Below are 21,869 nucleotides of genomic sequence, written 5' to 3'. Positions count from 1 at the left end.
CATGTTTTTCTTTGTTTATTCTCTCTCTCTCCTCATCTTCGTCCCCTCCATCTGTGCTTATACAAGTTATCAGTCAGGCTGCTAAAGAGTGCCAGGCTGTCTGCTGTGATAATGGGCTACCGATGTGAGGTAATGGGCTAACAGTGGGCCATTACACGACTTGGCTGTTAATGCGGATCACATACTTGACCAAATGCAGTGGTGGGAATCCGTACATTTGGCAGAAAAAAAAGGAGGGAAAAAAAGCTAAATTTAAACTAGGATTAAGGACTGGGACTCATCATTGAGACTTTAAGATATCATTACAATAATAAAAAAGTCAACCCAGTTTAAATTAAGCCCAACAGTTAGCTGTTATTCCGCCAAACCACTTCTCCTTTCTTCTTTGTCATAACTGACACCAACCACACAGCACGTCCTCTGCACATTTACCAAACATAATGCAGGGAAGGATGTGAGCACAGAAGCAGAGAGCGGTGTGAAGTGCCAATCAGACTCCTGTCAATCACGTGGCACTGAGCTAAATCAAGAAGACTTGGCAACTCCCAGCTTCTAACTGTACAGAAATTGGATCTTTTAATTAAAGCGATGCAGATTATGGCTGAGGCGTTTGCTTGATTAGGGACTCCCCTGTCACATCACATTTAGTCACATCAGTCAATGCTGCAAATACGAAAAGTAAAAAAAAAAGAAAAAGTTTTGCCTTTTTGTGCAATGTTTACACTGTATTGTAGTCTTCATCAAAAGCCCGAACCTGCAGACAGATTCTTTTCTAAGTTATTTATCTAACAAACCAAATATTTATGTTTTATTTTTTTGAAAACATAAATTCCTAAAGAATCCCCTAAACTTAAAATGATGTGCAACAAGAGAAAGTCAAAACACTCACTGACTTTGTATGGATTCTCACTATAAACAAACCCAAGGCGGTATTTTGATCTTGTCTTTAGTCTGTTTGGAAAAATGTGCCAAAAATGAGCAAAATAAGAGCAAGTGTGAAACCTTTAGAAAATACAAAGCATTTTTTAAGCTGAAAGTTGAAAATTAACTTCTACACATTTTTACAGTAAAAATAAATAAAATTCTTCCAGTAAAGCTGAAATGTCTGCATCTTCATGTCTCAGAGATGTTTTTTGTTATCTATTAGGCAACCATTTTGGAATTGACAATTCAAAAATGTTCATTACATTTTAAATACAAATATTTAGTTAATTACACTTTGATCATGTTACATAAAAATGATCACATTGTCAATTCATCATAAAAAGTACCAACAAATCCATTTATGAACTGTTTTTGACAGATATGCCCTCAGGTTAATTCATCTGCATTTACCTCCTGTCTTTTGCTGACTAAAATGCAGCCCGTTTCCGCATAGAGGTGTGTGATGTCAACCTGACCCCATTATTCTCTTTGACTGTGTAACAACTACAGTCTGCCAACTTAATCAGGCATGAGCAAATTGCAGCTTTTGCATGAAAGTCAAATGTGATCAAACTGCAGTGTCCTCAGGTTTTGAAGAATGACTGAAAAACTTCCCAACAGTCTTCCACTTTCGGCTTCTCCCATCAGGGGTCGCCACAGCGAACAAGTCGCATGGTAAATTTGGCAATGTTTTACGCCGGATGCCCTTCCTGACGCAACCTTCTCAAACCGGGCTTGGAACCGGCACAGAGGTAGAGAAGGGAACAGGGAGCAGCCCGGAGTCGAACCCTGGTTTCACGGACGGAAGGCGCCGCAAACCAGCACGAGCTAAAAACTTCTCAACAGTATAGTTTTTAAATCCCATTAAAAGTTCTGATGCTGTTTTTATGTTTTGGGTGACATGAACCCAAAAATGTTGGATTTCTCTTTTTTAAATTTTTTCTTTTTTACTTGTCCTGTCCAACAGCTGAGCAAGCAGATCAGACCTGAAGGCCTCTTGTGTAGGACAGATTTTACTGTTACATTAGGGGTTTATGGATCTTCACACAAAAAGAGTGTATATTTGTATAAACCCCTTTTGTATTTGAGGCTAAGTTTTATTTATGATAATTATATTTGTATGCATTCCTTGTTAGACCGGACGGAAGAAAGGAAGAAAGAAATAACTAGAGTGGGATGTTAGAGTGAGAGTCGATAATAAAAAGTCCAAACATAAGAGTGTCATAACTAAATTGCATGACTTAGTTCACACATTAACAAATAGCCTGCACACAACTATTTACAGGTTGGAAGTATATTCCAACATTAATGATGGAAGATTTATCTCACAAGACTTTATTTTTAATGAATTTGGGACAACTTTTAAAGGGCAAAGTTAAGTCACTTCTGGGTAGAAAAAATAACTCACATTTCATAAAAAAAAAAAAGATTTTAGTGTGCCAAAAGTAATATTTTATCATATATATGGATGTAATTCACACTGAAAGCTTTTAAGATTATATATATAGGCCATTTAGGCAAAATTGGCATCTGATTCTTATTAGTTACCCTCAAATACTGTTCTCCGATAATCCCTATCACTCTATGAAAGATATAAAAGCTGTTCTGATTTCATAAACCACAAATCACTTTTCGAGACCCACATCAGGATATTTTAAATGCTGCAGTTATTCATGTGGTCTCACTGATGTAATGGCTCTCCACACTGAGATGTGTAGTTGAGCAAACAAATAACTCACTAATTGCTGCTTCAGCTATCTAAAGCAAAATAGGATCCACACAACAGAATAAAACCAGTTTGAAAATGACAAAGTCCTCTTCTGGCTCTGAGGATCACAGAGGGAGTCTAATAAACGGGTAAAAATGCGGTTCTTTATTGAGGTGCTTTTCTTAATTTCTGCAGCAGAATTCTATAAACTTAGCATATAATCCATAGCAGGTCCCGAAAAACCGATCAACAAATAAAAGGGCTGGTGGAGATGAAGGCGTTTCGGTGGACTGAAGACACGGCTGTCTTATTTAATAAAGGCAGAGCTGACAGGAGAGGAGCATGACTGGCAGCAGCACAAAGGAGACAATGAAAGTTAAAGCCCACCCGTAGGAAGGCAAAGCATTAACATACGTATAAGTATATATATATATATATATACTTTATCTATATTTGTCTTCTCTTTTTTTCCCAATTGGTAGTACACACACACATGCGAGCCCACGGAGCAGCTTATGTTGAGTCCCCCTGATAATGCGAGAAAACAAGCAAAGATCAGCAATACGCTTCAACGCCTCCTCCTTTTTCGCACTCTAATGCTGTCCTTACAATCCCACTGATGGTCAATGCTATTTCATAATACTAAAAGCAGCTAAAGGGCAAAACAATCTGATGAATACTATGTCATGAATATATGTATTCAGTGTAATTTATGTTGAGCGGTCAGCAAGAAGCAAGACTTCCCGTTCAGTGCGAGTGGGTCAGAGGCCAGAAGCTATAAAACAGTGGATGAAAGAGCAGGGTGGATGGCAAAAGAGATCCGTCGTTAAGACCTTTGGGCCGCATGGATGGATAATGATAGCTTTCGTCCCTGAAGCATTTTGTTTTGGAAACGTCTCTCAAACTCAACAGAGGAAAAATAACAGGAAATGAGCTTTAGCTACAGCTTATGATGGGGTCATTAAGTTTCAACTGTTTGTAAGCTGCATTGCTGTTTTTTTTAGAATATACATTGTTCCTTTCTTTTCCTTATTTATGCACGTTTTGTTGGGCTCCCAGGGCTAATGTGGAGAGACTGGTTCTTCATGTTAACCTGGTATTGGCCGGTTGACATGTTCTAACTGAATAAGGGTAGTTAAAAGATGCACAGTAGAGGAAATAAGCTGATTTTGTAGGTCTGAGCACCTAAAATAAATTGACAAACTTATTTGTACAGTTAGAGATAAAAAAACAATCAGGAAATTGACTTAAGAGGATTTATATACATTTATTTGAATTTTATTGAGGGAAATAAGTATTTGTATCCCCTAGTAACCATTAAGAGTTCTGGTTCACACAGACCAGTTAGACTCTCCAAATCAACCTGTTTGAAATAATCACCTGTATAAAAGACACCTGTCCACAGGTGTCAGTTAGAGTCCAAACTCTCCCACATGGGAAAGACTCAAAAGAGTGTTCAGTGGATTTAAGAGAGAAGATTGTAGACCTGCACAAGACCGTAATGGACCACCAAACCATCACCAAGTAGCTGGGAGTTAAGGTGACAACTGTTGGTGTAATTATTCCAAATTGCAAGAATTACACCATAATTGACCTAAGTCTGACACTCCAAACAAGATCTGACCTGTTAGTGTTTCCATGATCATGAGAACAGTGAGAAATAGGCCTACAACAACATGGCAGGAGTTAGTTGATGATCTCAACGCAGGTGGGACCACAGTCACCACGAAAACCAATGGTAAGACTTCACGCTGGAATGGTTTAACATCTTGCAGTGCTCGAAAAGTACCCCTGTTTAGGAAGGCACATGTGCAGACCTGCCTGAGTGCTGAAGGTGCTGAGGTCAGATCAGACCAAAACTGAACTCTATGGCATCAACTCGTCCCGTTGTGTTTGGAGGAAGAGAAATGCTACCTCTGACCCCAAGAACACAATCCCCACTTTCAAGCATAGAAGTGGAAACATTTTACTTTGGGGTGTTTTTCTGCACAGAACTACTTCACTGTGTGGATGGGAAGATGGATTGAGCCATATACTCTCAAATCCTGAGTGAGTACCTCCTTCCGTCTTTCAGGAGGCTTGAAATGGGTCGTGGGTGGGTCTTCCAGCAGGATAATGACCCAGAACACTTAGCCAAGACAAACCAGAAATTGCGAACTGCAAAATAGGAAAAAAGTCGTATTTTTCTGTATTTCCGTATTTTCCACTCCTACATCAGTTCAGTCCACCACATACAAATAAGAGATGCTACACATCATTTGTCCATGTAGTCATTTGTCTAGACGGGTGTCATGCTACCCCCCCCCCCCTTTTTTTTTTTTGCCTGCAGCAATTGGTCAAGTTCAGAATACAGAATAAAGCCGATGGATTAAGCTATACCCAGTTAAGATTCAAAGAGATTTGAAGGATCAATAAAAATCTACAAAACTGACTCCATAGCTACAGCAAAAACCAAAAACAAATAAAAAAAACTGCTGTAAATTGAGAATCATCTTGGTGCTTTAAAACAACAGTTTCCTCCCACTACACAAACAAGTCCCCATGGAATGAATGGAGAGCTGCATACACTTCTCATTCCTGAGTAAATTCAGCTAAAGCCAAATTAGTTTGGCTTTAAGTACTAAAGACATGAATGAAACAGAACAGTTTTGCTGCAGGGATTTTCTTTGGTTTTAAATGCTTTATTTTTCACTCTGGGTCACCACTTAAAGCTGGAGTAATTGGTGAAAGAAAGAAGAAGATTTTGACTGACACTACATAGAATGAAGAAAATCCTCTGTTTAGAGTAGATCCATTTAACGTCCTGTCAACTGTCTAATGAAGGCCTCTTAAAACTTTCCGTGAACTTAGTGCACCTTGCTGCACTGCAGAGGGAGACTTTCACATTAAAGATTTTAATGAGGAGCCTTATGGGATATCTGCACATTTCCTAGTTTGGCAGATGTGTTTGTTCTCTAATAAAGGTTGCTTTGGTCATGAGAAGTTTTCATTTTAACCAATAATAATAATAATAATAAAATAAAATAAAACAAGGGGTTTTATTTATCTATTTATTTTGTAAATTATATCAAATTCAAAAGTGGCTCCAATTAAAAAAAGGAAAAACTAAATTATGGTTCTTTAGTTTATCTTAAATTGAATTAATGCATAAAGGTGTCCTTCCTCTGTTGATGGAACATTTATAAATCAATTTGTGAATATTTTCCCAAAAAAAGAAACAGAACAAATCAGGAGCAGAAAGCAGATCAGTCTGAGTTGTTGTGACCAACTGCAAATAAAGTTAGAATATTGGAAAATGCATGTAACTCAACATCACAAGTATAGTTGAAAAACGCATAAATATAAGATAAAGGTTATGCTGATAATAAACATTTAAACATTTGTGGTGATGCCTGCAACAGAATAAAGATTTGCTGTAATTATTGTTTCGGCATTCAAGTTTCACGTCCTGCAAAAATAGCAACAGGAGCTGGAGCTTTAAAACAGTCTGACTAACAATCCTTTTAACAAACCTTCTTGTTCTGCATCACAGACAAAAAAAACTCCACCCTCCTATGGTTGCCGTATGGAGTGGGCCCCCCCCCTTTCGGTTTTATGTGCACCTTAGAAATGTAGGGCCCTTGGTAGGGGGGGTGCTTGGACATCACTGCCAGCAAGCAGCAGATGTCCTCCTGGCACCCTACCCGCCAATTTTAACCGCACCTTAGACATTTAGGGCCCCTTGGTGGGGAGGGTGAGGGGACATCACTGTGAGTAATCAGGAGATGTCCCCTTAGTGCCCTACCCGCCAATTTTAACTGCACCCCCCCTTTGTACACACACCCCTCCCCCCTCAATATATACATCCCAACATAAATACACACACACACAAACACACATCCTCTCAAACACACGCGCACACATTTTGCAAGGAAGGTGGGACCTAGGACCATCTGTCCCCTCCCCATTCCCTGGTGGGGGGTACGAGGCCCTTGGCAACGGGGGCCGTGTCCCTTGGGTGCCGGTTTCCTGGGCCCGGCGGTGCTCTCTCCATGCGGGGAGGGGGTTCACATTACACCTGAGCCGGGGGTGTTCGTGTCCCTGGCGGGTGGGTTCGGGTCCTTGCCCCTGAGCGCTGTGCCCCGCCAAATTTCCATCTGTGGCCGAGCCTGGTCGGGCCATGTTTACAACACCCCTTGTGGGCCCCCTTTTTCCCCGGGGTGCCCCCTTCCTGGGCGGGGGCGGCCGGCCCCTGCCTTGCTCCTCCCTGGACCAACCGTGGGCCGGGTGGGTGGCTGCCTGGAGTGCGGAGCGGGTCTCCCTTGGGGGCTCCTGGCTCGTACCTGGGGTTGGGGCGGGGGGGTTCCCAGAACTCCTGGGTGGTGATGGGGTGCTCGTCTGGGGCTTTGGGCACCCTTCTCCGGTGGGGCCCTGCCTTGGGCTCTCCTGGTGCGGCCGGGGGGCTGCTCTCCTGGTTGCGCTGGGGCGGCGCTCTCTTCCCCCCGTGCCTCCCTGCTCTCTGGCTCTGGGGGCCTCGCGGCGGTCCTGCTGGCCCTAGCCTGGGTGGCGGATTTGGCCCCCCGGGGGGCGGTTGTTCCCTGCCTGCTCCAGTGTGGCGTTGTGGGGGTTCCGGCTGCCGCTGCTCCTGCGGCGGGGGTCTTGGTGTGGGGATGGCTGGGCACTCTCCTTCCTTCTTTACACATTCCTCCATCCATTTTAGAAGAATATAAACACTCACCTGAGCACAGGTGTTAGCTCACCTTTGCACTAATAGTTTGCGTGATAGAATGAATGAAATATTTCACACTAGTTGGTTTTAAGGCATGAGTATGCGTGTGTGAACACTATGTGTTTTGTGTACATGTTGACATGTGGACATTTTTGCAGCTAGCAGGTGTGTTGATAACATTAGAGTGTGTGTGTGGACAGGCCCTGCCCTTTTTGTACTACATTTGAACCTTACCGTAATGATAAACAACCAGTAAACTTGTTGCTGTATGCTGCTTCATTGTCTTATCCCCCTTCCCCTCCTATTATCACCCTCCTAACCCCCCCCCCCCCCCCCCCTCTCTCTAACATCCCTCTCTCTTCTTCCTTCTTTCCTTTTCCGTCCGGTCCAACACCAAAGATTTTCAAACATGGTTGAAATGAATAAAGTTTGGCCTCAAATACAAAAGGGGTTTATTCAGACATACCTTTGGTTTGTCTGAAGATTAATAACCCCTATTGTTAAAATAAAATATGTCCAACACAAGAGGCACTCAGCTCTCATCTGCTTGCCCAGCTGTTGGACAGGACAAGTTTAAAAAAAAAAAAAAAAAAAACAGACGAAAAAAAAACAAGAAGTGGAACAAATAAATACAAATATAAGTCCTGAAATATACTCATAAATGATCATTTTCTTGGATTTTACTCAGAATATGCATGTAAAGTAGGAGTGTTTTATTTACAAGCCTTTGTATTTATTTTTTTGTTTTTACACATTTTTGAATACCGTATTTTCCAAATTATTTGGCGAACTATGGTTGCTACGAATTGGATACAGCGGATGGCTGGATGGCTCAGTTGGCTGGCGTCGGGAAACAGGGAGCGCATTGAGTTTCATCCAGTGTGGGTCCTAAGGTAAGAATGCCTACCTATGTAGCCACAATGGGACCTATGGGTCTCCCTGTGCCGGTCCCAAGGCCGGATAAAATACATGTCCAGCATTAAACTCTCTGTTAAACCACCTGTGTGAATCAGTGAAAGCTGATTCGATAAAGCGACCCCTGAAGGGATATGCCAAAAGGTGAGCAACAACCATCAATGTGTGGTCTATTTTCAAACTTATGTCATATATATAAGGTGTACCAAACGATAAGCCTTATAGTATCTCTAGAACTTCTTTGGAACACGTTAGCTGTGTTAGCTTATTTACAATACAGCTTCCAACCATGCAACACATCAAAAAAAGTCAGTCCAACACTGCTTCATGTTAGCCATGTAAGCTTCTTCTTTCTCTTTCGGCTTTTCCCATCAGGGGTCGCCACAGCGAATCATCCTTTTCCACCTCACTCTATCATGGACATCTTCTACCCTAACATTAGCCAACTTCATGTCCTCTGTTAAGACATCCATATATCTCCTCTTTGGCCGTCCTCTTGCCCTCCTGCCAGGCAGCTTCATCTCCAACATCCTTCTACCAATATATCCACTATCCCTCCTCTGAACATGTCCAAACCATCTCAGTCTGGCTTCTCTGACTTTGTCGCTAACACAGGCAACATGAGCCGTCCCTCTGATGTACTCGTTCCTTATCCTGTCTAACCTGGTCACTCCTAAGGAGAACCTCAACATCTTCATCTCCGCTACCTCCATCTCAGCCTCATGTCTCTGTCTCACTGCTACCGTCTCTAACCCATAGAGCAGAGCTGGTCTCACCACTGTCTTGTACACCTTTCCTTTGAGTCTTGCTGGCACTCTTCTGTCACACAACACTCCTGACACTTTCCTCCACCCGCTCCAACCTGCCTGCACTCGCCTCTTCACCTCTTTTCCACACTCCCCATCACACTGAACTGTTGACCCCAAGTACTTAAACTCCTGCACCTTCTTCACCTCAGCCCCCTGTAACCTAACGCTTCTACCTTGATCCCTCTCGTTCAGACACATGTATTCTGTCTTACTACGACTGACCTTCATGCCTCTTCTTTCCAGAGCAAACCTCCACCTCTCTAGCTGTTCCTCCACCTGCTCTCTACTCTCACTGCAAATTACAATGTCATCAGCAAACATCATTGTCCAGGGAGATTCCTGTCTTACCTCGTCTGTCAGCCTGTCCATCAGCATAGCAAACAAAAAAGGACTCAAAGCTGATCCTTGGTGTAGTCCCACCTCCACCTTGAACTCCTCTGTCTGACCTACAGCACATCTCACCACCGTCATACTTCTCTCATACATGTCCTGAACTACTCTGACATACTTCTCTGCCACTCCAGACGACCTCATACAGTACCACAGCTCCTCCCTCGGCTCCCTTAGCCATGTAAGCTTATTAACAATAAAATCCAACCTTATTTGCAACTTTGAAAAATAAAAGACCTCTTTTTACCTCTAAAAATCACTTTGATATCTATAAGCACAACCAGATTTAATTAATATACAAGACATTGTAGATTATAAGGTGCACTGTTGCTTTAAAAAAAAGGCTTTTATAGTGTGGAAATGTGTTTTGTAGTTTAACATTTCATTTTGTTCAAGTTTCAAGCTTTTAATATGGAGTGTGGTGGACTGAATTTCATGGAACTTGCTCTCAGACTACATTATACAAAAAAAAAAAAGATACCCCAAGGGTGGTATCTCTTGATAGTTGGGTTCGTTAAACTGCCTGTATCATTAGAGACTTTAGAAAACTTTAACAAATAACCCCATTTGCTGTGTTTTTTAGAGATTTGAGGAGAAAATGTTTGGTTACCCAGCAGGACAAGTTCTTAAAGTTCCTGTGTATTTGAGTGCAGACTCAGCACAGTTCTAACAGAGCACACAGTGTCACAGTGTCATGTCTGCTTCTGTATATCTGTGTATATTTCTGCCTCACTCCACACTTTTTCACACTTGCAGGTTCCACATCTTTGCTGTGAGCCAGTTTTTCAGGCGAGTTAGTTTCTCAGACTAATTAAAACATCACACGCTGGATATCCATCTCTTCATTATAAAAACTATCAGACACTTTCCAGGCAAATTGAATCAAAAAAGTATGACCACAGCATGGTGCTTTTCTAAATGAGTGATGATGAAGCAGCAGAGCAGATGTGGTTCCTACCTCCACGTGAGATGCCGCTTATTCCATTTGTTCTGTGGAGTCACACTTCTTCTTTTGCGCCCGAGTGTTGCCTCCACTTGAGGCACATCTGGCAATGAACATCTGGGTGTTTTCATTAGGCCTAGAGTGGCTTGGTCTACAGAAAAAAATAAAATTAAATGAGAAGTGTGCCTGCAAGATTGTACAAATGAAAACATCGTTTTTGTGATGATCCCTTTTAAAAATGACTGCTGCTATCAACGATTCTTCCCCACAAATGCAGCCACAAACCGAAAACTCCAGTTTCCTTTAGTCCTCCAAACTTCTGCATGGCTTTGATCGCCTTGGTCAGGGCCTCTTTGGTCTGAAGCTGACCGGTCACCGGGTCAGCCGGCGGGAGGTAGCCGAACTTACTGAGCCAGTCCTGCAAGGAAAACAGCAGAGGTCAGCTGGGTTCATTTCAAGCATGCTAAATGCTTTAAAGCTGCTGAAAAGCACCAACACCTGTTTATGTTTCGTATGATGCTTACTGTCTCTCCATGCACATATATATAAACTCCATAGGGCCTTTCCTGAGGTGATGTGCCCCTGAAGAACCCTAAATCACTATTCAAATATAGATTCCACAGCAATCGTTGCTTCAGGTGCTCACAGGGATGGTCTTCAATTTATTTCTCTTTATTCTTTTTCTCATTTTCTTTTATTGCCCATGGATTTGTTTTGAGCTCCACACAGTGAGAGCTGATGTGGTCTGCAGGACTCACTGCTGTTACTGTTTAGACTAAAACCTAACTATCTTCAAACCAGCATATAAACTAAATCAAAATGTCTCATTTCTGTTTGTTCGTCATGACAACACACTGTACAAACAGTTACAAGCATGCCTACATTTTTCGTTTTGATTTCCGTGAGTGCGATCCATGATCACACTGATGGATCCACAGGAGCTGCATTGTGATTGCTGCTCTTTTCTTCCTCATGCTGCTTCTCTGTCCCCCCCCCCTCCTCCTCCTCCTCGTCTCATTTGTTTCCGCTTCCCTGCAGCCTCCTCCTCCTCCTCTACGCTCTTAATCTGTTAGCCAACAGGAGCATGCAGATTTGAAATAGGTTTTTCAATCGGCACTCATCAAAGGTGAGAGACGGAGATCGATAGCAAGACCCATCCTCCTGTACTGACAACACCGGCAAAATCCCATTTGCTGAATGACTTGAGCTTTAGTGAAGCATTTTGCTCTCTGATTATTCGCCTCCTCGAGCTCCCCTGAGCCATCTGGTGAGATCAGAAGTTTAGGCGAAACTGAACTGACCCTCTGTGGATGCAAACACATCAAACTGCTAGAGAGAATGAATTCCCAGGAGGGAAAAAAATGAAGAGTTAATCTGGTTTCATGGATCAACAGATACGTGAAACCCAGACGTTGAAGTTTCTTGCCAAAAAACAGCAAAATAATCACAGAAGTGTGTTAAAGTATTTGGAATTAATCCCAAAATTAATCAAAATCGAATTCAGCAAAAATTAAATAAATAAAAAGTGAGAAATGTGGTTCTTTTCATTAATCTGATGGTAATTGAACAGGAGTGATGTGTGGCTGAACACACTGTTCATTCTTTAGTAAATATTGCAGTGCTCATTTCACGAAGTTGGATCATTTGTAACATTTACTTCCCATCTCTGAGTATAACGGCTGCAGTTGCATTGCAGACTGGTTTATAAAGACAGTTTAATAATCTTGATATCTCAGTTTGCTAATTAATCTGAGTAATGAATGTCCTCTGCTGCACATAAAGCGTCGTCCTCCCCTTTCTGGATGACACCAAAATAATTAAATGTAGCAAAGTCAGCTGAAGAGAAAGTTGAAACTACGTTTGAAATTAAAATGGATCATAAACTCTCATGCTTGCTTGAAAACCAAATGAAACAACGTAATTTCTGTAAATTGCTTCATGTTAAAGCGGTGGACCAGTGTCAGTATTTTGTGATTAAAGCATCATGTTTATTTGGGATTTTTATGTCCAGGCATTTTACTGCTTTCAATCAAGCTTAAGATTGAAGACCCAATCCGAGGAAAATCACAATTTTGAGTGTTTTTAACATGATTTGTGGCATTTTTCTGATAATTTATAAAAAAAATTAAGCTTAAAATTGCATTTCTGAGAATTTCTTCAAATCCTTGTGAACCAGGAGCAGACGAAAAAATGCAGTTTGAAAAAGAGAAACTGTATAGTTACTAATTTAATACAATCATACCCTGATCATTCATACCTTTACAACAGCACAGTTTGTGTTGGTTCAAAAGGTTATAAAAAGAAACCATTTTTCTTATTCTTGCATCTCCTCTTTTACTAGGAAAAGATCCTTACTGATTGTTATCAGTTCAACCTTTTAACCCTTGTGCTATCCTATGACCCCACCCTTACATTGACGTTTTCTCCCTACCATGACAAAGGTGGATAAAGGTGGAAAGATTTCATGTAATCCATGGACACCAGTGAAGATCACAAATCATTGAAGAAAAACGGTTCAGAGCACTGTCTAGTGGGTCTAGATGACCCAACTCCCAATGTTAAAGTGCCTAGGATAACACAAGGGTTACCCTGACTATTAATTGGAAAATTACAAAGAGGTGGAACACTTCTTCTGTATGTATGGAAACACAGGTGGGCAGGGAAAGGTTTTTGAATAAATATAAAAAAAAAAAAATCAAGGCTACTGCGACAGACTGGCGACCTGTCCAGGATGTCCCCTGCCTTCGCCTACCAGTGGCCGGGATTGGCTCCGGCAGCCCCGTGACCCCGAAAGGGACAAAGATGATGAGGGGGAAGAAGATGAATGAATGAATGAATGAATGAATGAATGAATGAATGAATGAATGAATGAATGAATGAATGAATGAATGAATGAATGAATGAATGAATGAAAGAAATCAGGGCTATTTATTTTTCTGCAGCTTTAGAAGGAGCCCCTTTTTACCTATTATACATGACCCTGTAGTTATTTGAATTTTCAGCACAACATTTAATATGTGCAACATCTTTTTTTTAAATCAAAATCAAAAATAAATTATTAAATGTCCAACATCTTATTCTGCAAACAACTTTTACTGAATTTTTGAAAAATGCTGACTCATCACAGATTTTCTAGTTTTTTAAGCAGGCTAGTGGCTATTTCAAAAACTTAAAATAGAAAACACATTAATTTAACACAAACTTAATGATCTGTTCAGTATTTTGTGAAAAACCTTTCTTCTCCACAGTATGAGTAACAGGGAAAACCTTCACAGGGGAGTCTATGAAATAATAAACTGCATCCACTGCTTCTTAGTTCAAACATCCCTTTTGGAAAATAAAGGATTCTTTTACATCCTTCACAGCCAAAAACCACACCTCATCAGGTAAAATATGTGCCCCCCCCACACACACACATACACATACACATACACATACACACACACATACACATACACATACACACACACACATACACACACACACAAAGCCAGCTTTTCCATCGTCATGCAAAACTGATGGTCCTTAGAAAATAAAATGCCCTAAAATAATTTTATTATTTTTAAGACAAGCATGAGCAAAAGTTGGGAAGTCAGACTCAGAAAAACTAATACATGAATTATATCTATTAGACCAATAGTGTATATTTAACATGTAAAAAAATAAACCAACCTTTTTTTTTATTAACTTAAATTTTGTCTTAAAGTTAAAAAATAAATTTACTAAAACAATTAAATTTGGTTAATTTAAACGTGTTCTTTTGTGAACAATACATTCAACACACATAGATAACAATAATCAAGATTGAGTAATTTTAGTAAAATACCAAATATAAATCATGTTTAAGATGATTCTGGGTTTTTTTGGAGTTAAACAGAAGCTCTTCAACTTCAAAGTGAAAAATAAGAACATAAAAAAAAAGACAAGTGGAGAAAAGTAACAACACCATTTTCCTTCATGATACAGTGGCAGCTTAGAGATAAAACTATTACAGGGCAAGCGGAGACACAAGAACTGAAGAATAAAGTCAACTAATTGAAATGCATCTCACTCATTTAATAACCCACAAAATAATGGTTCTTTTCAAACTTCAAATAAAGATAAAAGAAATAACTGCAGCGTGAGAGATGAACAGAAATCCTAACAGAAAATCTATCCTCTCCAAAAGAGTTTTTTTTCTTCATTTCTAATTAAGAAACTCAGTTAGGCACAGTGTTGCATCCCAAATTAAGCTTTTTTCAAACCTCTCAGAAAAAAATCAATAGGTTAACTGTTTTGCTTTACCTTTTTGTAGAGAGAAAGCAAAAAATCTAAAAACTGGACATATTGGAAAAGAGTTTTAGTTCATTGACATTAGCGATGTACCAATCAGATTATTTTTTAGCTCCGATCTGATTCCGAGTATCTGCTGCTACCTAGTCTTGATCCAGAACTTCTGTACCACATAAAAAAATTAACATATTTAATAAACAAATCCAGGTTGTCCCCTAAATGTATTTGATGTACCTTTTATCATTTAAACAGTGAACTTCTATGAAGTAGCTTCAAAAATCAAGTAAAAGTAGTGCAAGTGTCAAAAATAGTTAGTAAAAATAGGCAATAATTAGTCATGTGAGAAAGTTTGGCAACTGTAGCTTTAGGATCTTCAGATCTGATTCAGATCTCCAAGAGGTTGTTTTAAATTAATGATGACTTTCTTTACAAATTGTTGTAGCATAAATATGATGATGATTTTTTTATGATCGTCTTCATCGTATCAATCTAACCATTTATAAATTTGGGTTGCTTCTGATACGATATAGGCTAGTTTTGTTTTTTTCGTTTTTTTTTTACTTGTCCTGTCCAACAGCTGGGCAGACAGATGAGAGCTGAAGGCTTCTTGTCTTGGACATATTTTACTTTTACAACAGGGGTTATTAATCTTATGTCAAACCAGAGGTATGTCTGAATAAACCCCTTTTGTAATCCAGGCCAAACTTAATTCATTTTAATTGTTTTTGAAATTCTTTTGTGTTGAACCGGACGGAAAAGGAAAGAAGGGACGAAGAGAGAGGGATGTTAGAAAGGGGGGGATCATAGGAGGGGGGAGGGGGGTAAAACCATGAAGCAGCATAAAGCAACAAGTTACTGGGTGTTTATCATTACGGTAAGGTACAGATAGAATACAAATCTCAAAGGGGCGGGGCCTGTCCACACACACACTCAAATGTTATAAAACACACCTGTTAGATGCAAAAATGTCAACATGTAAACATGTACACAATACAGATATTGTTCACACATGCATACTCATGTCACTTATATTTGTATTTATTTGTTCCACTTCTTGTTTTTTTTTCGTCTGGGTTTTTTTTTTTTTTAACTTGTCCTGTCCAACAGCTGGGCAAGCAGATGAGAGAGAGAGTGCCTCTTGTGTTGGACATATTTTACTTTAACAATAGGGGTTATTAATCTTCAGACAAACTAAAGGTATGTCTGAATAAACCCCTTTTGTAATTGAAGCCAAACTTTATTAATTTCAACCATGTTTGAAAATCTTTGGTGTTGGACCGGACGGAAAAGGAAAGAAGGGAAGAAGAGAGAGGGGGGGGGGGGGGGGGGGTTAGGAGGGTGATAATAGGAGGGGAGGGGGGATAAGAAAATGAAGCAGCATAAAGCAACAAGTTTACTGGTTGTTTATCCTTACGGTAAGGTTCAAATGTAGTACAAAAAGGGCGGAGCCTGTCCACACACACACTCTAATGTTATCAACACACCTGCTAGCTGCAAAAATGTCCACATGTCAACATGTACACAAAACAGATAGTGTTCACACACGCATACTTATGCCTTAAAACCAACTAGTGTGAAATATTTCATTCATTCACCCAAACTGTTAGTGCAAAGGTGAGCTAACACCTGTGCTCAGTTGAGTGTTCATGTTCTTCTAAAATGGATGATGGAATGTGAAAAGAAGGAGGGGGAGCAACCAGCCACCCCCACACCCAGACCCCCGCCGCAGCAGCGAGAAGCCCCCAACGCCACGCGGCAGCAGGCAGAGAACAACCGCCCCCCGGGTGACCACGCCCGCCACCCAGGCCAGGGCCAGCAGGGCCGCCACGAGGCCCCCAGAGCCAGAGAGCAGGGAGGCATGGGGGGAAAGAGAGTGCCGCTTTAACTGCTTTTGGGTGCCGCCCATTTCATGACGTCATCCTAGAGCTGGCCTCAGCCACGTGTCTGTATTTCGTGTTTCATGTGGATCATGTTTCATGATGCACAGACTTCTACAATAACATTTATCTGTAATAATAAGCCTGAAAATATACCGCGATGATCACAATAATAATAGAATAAATGTCCGATCGCTGATCAGGATGTAGCATCCGGGACATTCCTTATTGACGTTAAACTGCCATCATAAATTTTACACACAAAAAACATTAGTTGTCTATTATACAGCATAGTTTGATTTTAACTTCCTCTAAACTCTGATAAATGTTATACCTGCCTTTTCCTTTATTTTTCCACTCCAAGGCTTTTGTTTTTATCTTATTGAAACTAAAGCCTTTTGCTTCATAAAAGCAACAGGACTGCCTTGTGATGTGGTTGTGGTTCTGCCAGTTAATGGGAGCTCAGTTTCAAGCTGGGACTTATGAACAGCAAGCTGAGATAATAACCCAAGACAAGTAAAAATGAAGAGATCATAAAAAAGATAATGCCATAACTGTGCAGCAGCATCAGTTCTGCAGAACTGCTTGATATCCATTATTATATAATAATGACTGTCTGGATTTAAAGGGAGCCTTGGCCAATCAAGCAGCAGTGACAAATTAAAAGAAGTAACAGAAAGAGATATACATTTATGGCAACATGGGTGCCCACAGTTGACCCCCCTCGTCCATACAAAAATGACTGGCTACTTTGAATGAAAATGTGCATCATTTGGGAAGTCAGGCACTTAAATTTAAAAGAAAATCTATGCAAAAAGCTTTTCATATGTCTGACCACATGAAGAAATACCAAAACTTCTGATAATAATAAGTTGCTTTTTTGCATTCCTTTAAAAGATTCATAAAGAGACCAATAAAAAGAAGTTGGGCTATGAATTGTAGTTTCTGGTTAAAAGAATTCTATTGATGCACTATGAAGCAAAAGTGTACGAGTAATTAAACAAAACAAAACTAAGAACAATTCCAAACTAAACTGCTTAGTTTGTCACAAAAACAGATGTGTCATCGGTCTGCAACAGCAACTAAAAAGAATGGCTTGAACTTGTATAGTGTTTTTCTACCTTCCTCAAAGGCCCAAAGCCCTTTACAGTCACTGTGCCATTCATACATTCACACACACATTCACACACTGATTGTGGCTCTGCTGCCGAACACTGTCGCCAACCTTCCACCAGAGGCAAGGTGGGGCAACACATGGGCGGGCAAGGCGGGAATCGAACCCGCAATATTCCGATCAGGGGGTCGACCGCCTCCCACTGCTCCACAGTCGCCCATATTATTAAAAGAGTCATTAACCTGCATCCTGACTAGTTAAAGCTCTCATTGATTTAAGAGGCAACTTTGTGGCAAAACTAGCTTAACGCTGAGTTTTGCTTAATTGTCTGTTCTTTTTGATACAGAATCTACAGGCAAAATATGCACTGCCCGTTTTCCAGCAAAAATAAACTGCACCCACTGCTAGCTGCTGCTATAAGCAAACTGACTTCCTTAAATCCATAAAACTCCAGTAGGAACAATTTAAATACAACACACTCCATGAAAAAGAAGATCTTAAAATCCTTACCCCTATAAATTATTTTCTTTTTATACAGGGAATTAGTTTTTCAGGGCACATAGACATAATCATTTTTTTAAGAATTTTGCTGCACATACGAGAAGGTCCAGTATATTTTGAAGTTATTCCAAAATAGTAGTTTATCCATCTTGGCCTGGAACCTTTTTTCCATATAGTTTGTTTGAGGGGGCATCAATTAAAATGACTTATGTCAGTTTTTTTTCATAAGATAGTGCATGTGTGCAGCCTACAGGGTTTTTTAATCACAAATAAGTTCACTATAAATATCTCTTTATAAGAAATCAAACTTAAAAAATATGGCAAAAGGGGTCTAAAAATGATAAAAGGAAAAATTGTAGGCCATAAACGTTGCAGGACTTTGGTGATACGTCAATAAAAATGCATTTGGTCGAACTAAAAACAGCTTCTGAACTCCTTGAAATCTCCCGTGGCAGCACAATTTGTTTTCTTATTCCCTAAAATCGCTATGTTGCTGATTTGCATAATTCCTTTTTAGCAGCTTGTTTAGTACCTCCCAGTCAAAGGCTCAACGTCAATCTGGCTGCAAGAAAGTTTGACCTCTTGATAGTTTTCACTTTGAAAAATTTCAAATTTCTCCGGCTCTGTTAGTAATAAAAAAGTGCACACTTTCACTCATTTGCATTTGAGAAAGCTTTAAAATCTTCCCCTCAGGATAGAGCAGTATGATATACTTTGTATGATCCCTCTGAGTGGTGCATGATTTCAATTCTACTGCGTACAAAACAGGGGTTGATGTACAGATGCAATGACATTGTGAAATGGTTTAGAATGGAGTTCATGTTTTGTCCTCCAAACATCCACTAAACTTCAGGGATTTTCTGCCTACTTTTTATTACTAAATTAAAAACTTATAACAGAACACCTGCAATGTCAACATCCTCCTGTAAGGCATCATTTGAAAGACATCTTAATGGAAAAATCTTTTATGTTGTTCATATAACAACATAGCAACATTGACCTGGTTTAACATGCAATATGCGTTCAATGGCCGTGCGTTTTGTTCAAAAATGTCATAAAAACTACTGTAGCTACGCGTGAACGCAATTGTTTTGAGCACAGACACTTGAAACATGTGTTTATGTGCACTTACAAGACTTTTCATTGAGGGGCCACTTGAACACGTATTGCAGAGGGCGATGCGAACATAACTTTAGGCGAAGGCTAAGGAGATTGGAATGGAATCTATGTGGCTTTTTGACGACAGTGTTCCCTTGTTTACCAGATTGTTTACATTTTAAAAACAATCTGCGATAGGTCAAAACTGCCAAGTAGAATCCCAGATGTTTTAAGACTGTAAAACCCCTCTCTACAAATGTCTAACCCTTTTGTAGAATAAAACCAATCTTCTGATTGCAATCAAGATTCAATATAGATTTAGCAAACTGCATGAATTCTGTACAGGAGACGCAACACTAAGGAGATTGATTGACGATGTCATCAGCCAATCAGGATATGGAAGACGTACAACCAGTGTACAGTTAAAAAACAAAACCTGAACCGCAATACAGCAAAGACTGTACAATAAAATTATTTTATGTTATGCATATACGATTAAAAAAATCTTATAAAGACTTTACACACAAACCCTTTATCCTAGTCTATTCCTAAGCACCAAAAATATCACAAGGTTACAAACTAATATACCAGCACCAAATAGGCTAAACATCCTTGCAACAGTGCCAGAGTCCAGTCCTGTAAACGGCCTGATAGAATTGGTAACTTCTTTCACATGAAGAGCTTTAACCTTCTTTAACAAAGTGACAGAAAACAAAGTGAGACATGTGTTCATGGAGCAGGGCTCCTTAATCATGTCAAAGAAGAGGCTGTGCTTAAACAGAACATGAAGTCAAATGTGTGACAGACATTGGTTGATGCAAGCTCAGAGTTCATGGCTTGTTGAACCCTGCGAAACAGTAGGACATCTGTTACGCTTACAAGTAGAGGAATTAAAAAAAAAAAAGATTTGTAAAAGACTTTATGGAAGAAATATTGTGTATATGTGCAACGAAAAATGCAATCCAAGTTTTATAGGTTAAATCTAGAGTGAATCTGAAGCCTGGAAGGAAAAAGAAACTTGTTTTTTTTTGCCAGTAGGTCTCCAGCAAAACTAAGACAAATGACAGAATGTCCACCTTTAACGATAAAACATTTTTTCCTGAGACTTCCGGTATGACGGCATAGAGGAGACACACTCAGTCTGAAGCTCCTGCACTCGGTTCACTAAAAACTCCACAAACTCGAAAAAACAAACGGAGAATTAGATATGAGTGGAGGAAACACGCTGCGGAAAAGCTGAAGAGCAAAAAAAGAAGGGAACGAACTGACCGAACCAGGAAACAGCTAGCACGAGATGGAAGAAGCGGCCAGCGAAGTTAACAAAAACCAGCGAGGCCACAGCGACACAAAGCTAATGCTAGACGGGCTAGCAAAAATTAGTGCTCAGATCCATGACTTGGACAGAGCTGCGAGGGGCAAAGAACAAACTGAAACAGGAAATATTTTCCCTCAGGCAAGATATGGACCGACAGTTCAAAGAGCACCACAACTCGCTGGAAAGTCAAAAAGCAGACCTAGCTGAAGCCCAGACACGCATCGCAACTTTGGAGGCGTGCAACATGGAGGCTAACGGTGAGCTAAAAACAATGAAAAAACTGATGCAACTTCTGCAAGACAAAGTTACGGAATCTGAAGCCAGAGCCCGGAGAAACAAAATCAGAATCTTCGGTTTACCAGAAGAAGTCAAAGGGGGTTCAGTTACAATTTATCTGAACGAGTTGTTTAAAAGAGAGCTTCTCATACCGGCAGACTTTGATCTTCAGATACAACGCGCACAAAGAACCCCCCCGATGAAACCCAAAGCAGGCGAGTGCCCGAGGCATATAGTGGTCAATTTTCTGAGTTTTGAAAATAAAGAAATGATCCTGAAGAAAGCCTGGGAGAATAAAACAAAAGTGGACAACCAGCTAATCCAGTTTGACCACGACTACCCAGCAGAATCAGTACAAAAAAGGCGCTCATACTCGGACATTTAAAAAGGAGCGGGGAATCCGGTTTCAAACCCCGTACACCAGGCTGAGGATTCATTGGAAAGAGGGCGTCCAAAGTTACAACAACGCGGTGGAAGCTGCACAGGACTTAAAGAAGAGAGGAATTGATGTTAACACACCAAGCAGCGACAGCAGCAGGGGACCGGACCGGACCGGACCCTAGCAGCAGAGGGATGGCAGCGTATCGGAGGAACAGCGCGGCGTGCACAAGAGGCTTCAGGAATACCAGAGGAAATAACCAGAAGGACACTACAAATAGAGCCGATTTTAAACAAAAAGGCCAAGACAGAGCTCACAGACTGAGGAGGAAGGAACGTTGGACAATACTAGACTTGTGTCTAGAGGCAGACCCCCATCTGGAATGAGGACACCCTGCCCACCCACCAACAGGGACAACAGAGGGGAGACTGAACTTTGTTCCATGTGGAAGTCACAGTTCTTTTTTACGTTCAGGTTGTACAGTTTTTTTATTTGTTTTTTAGTTGGTCATTATCTAGGTGCATGGAAATGAAGGCTTTAGTAAATGTGTAGTTTGACTATTGCCTCGCAAAAATTAAAAAAAGAAAATATACAATTAGCTCTGTTGCAAGAAACCCATTTGCATGATCAGGAACATGAG

General features: G+C 40.4%; 1 protein-coding gene across 2 annotated transcripts in view; it reads right to left on the bottom strand.

The window, feature by feature from the left end:
• The window catches only part of mmp17a (matrix metallopeptidase 17a), a 122,394-nt gene that overhangs the window by 71,376 nt on the left and 29,149 nt on the right, over positions 1 to 21,869 (bottom strand). For both annotated transcript variants that reach the window (XM_023960393.2, XM_078955747.1), the window contains exons 2-3: positions 10,683 to 10,815; positions 10,413 to 10,548 (exon numbers count right to left, since the gene is read on the bottom strand). In XM_023960393.2, coding sequence (XP_023816161.1) covers positions 10,413 to 10,548; positions 10,683 to 10,815 — 269 coding nt within the window. The remainder of the gene's footprint in view (positions 1 to 10,412; positions 10,549 to 10,682; positions 10,816 to 21,869) is intronic.

The sequence above is a fragment of the Oryzias latipes genome, chromosome 12, assembly GCF_053564925.1.
Source record: "Oryzias latipes strain Hd-rR chromosome 12, Olatipes_Hd-rR_3.1".
NCBI lineage: Eukaryota > Metazoa > Chordata > Actinopteri > Beloniformes > Adrianichthyidae > Oryzias > Oryzias latipes.
This window is presented reverse-complemented; position numbering and strand designations above follow the sequence as displayed.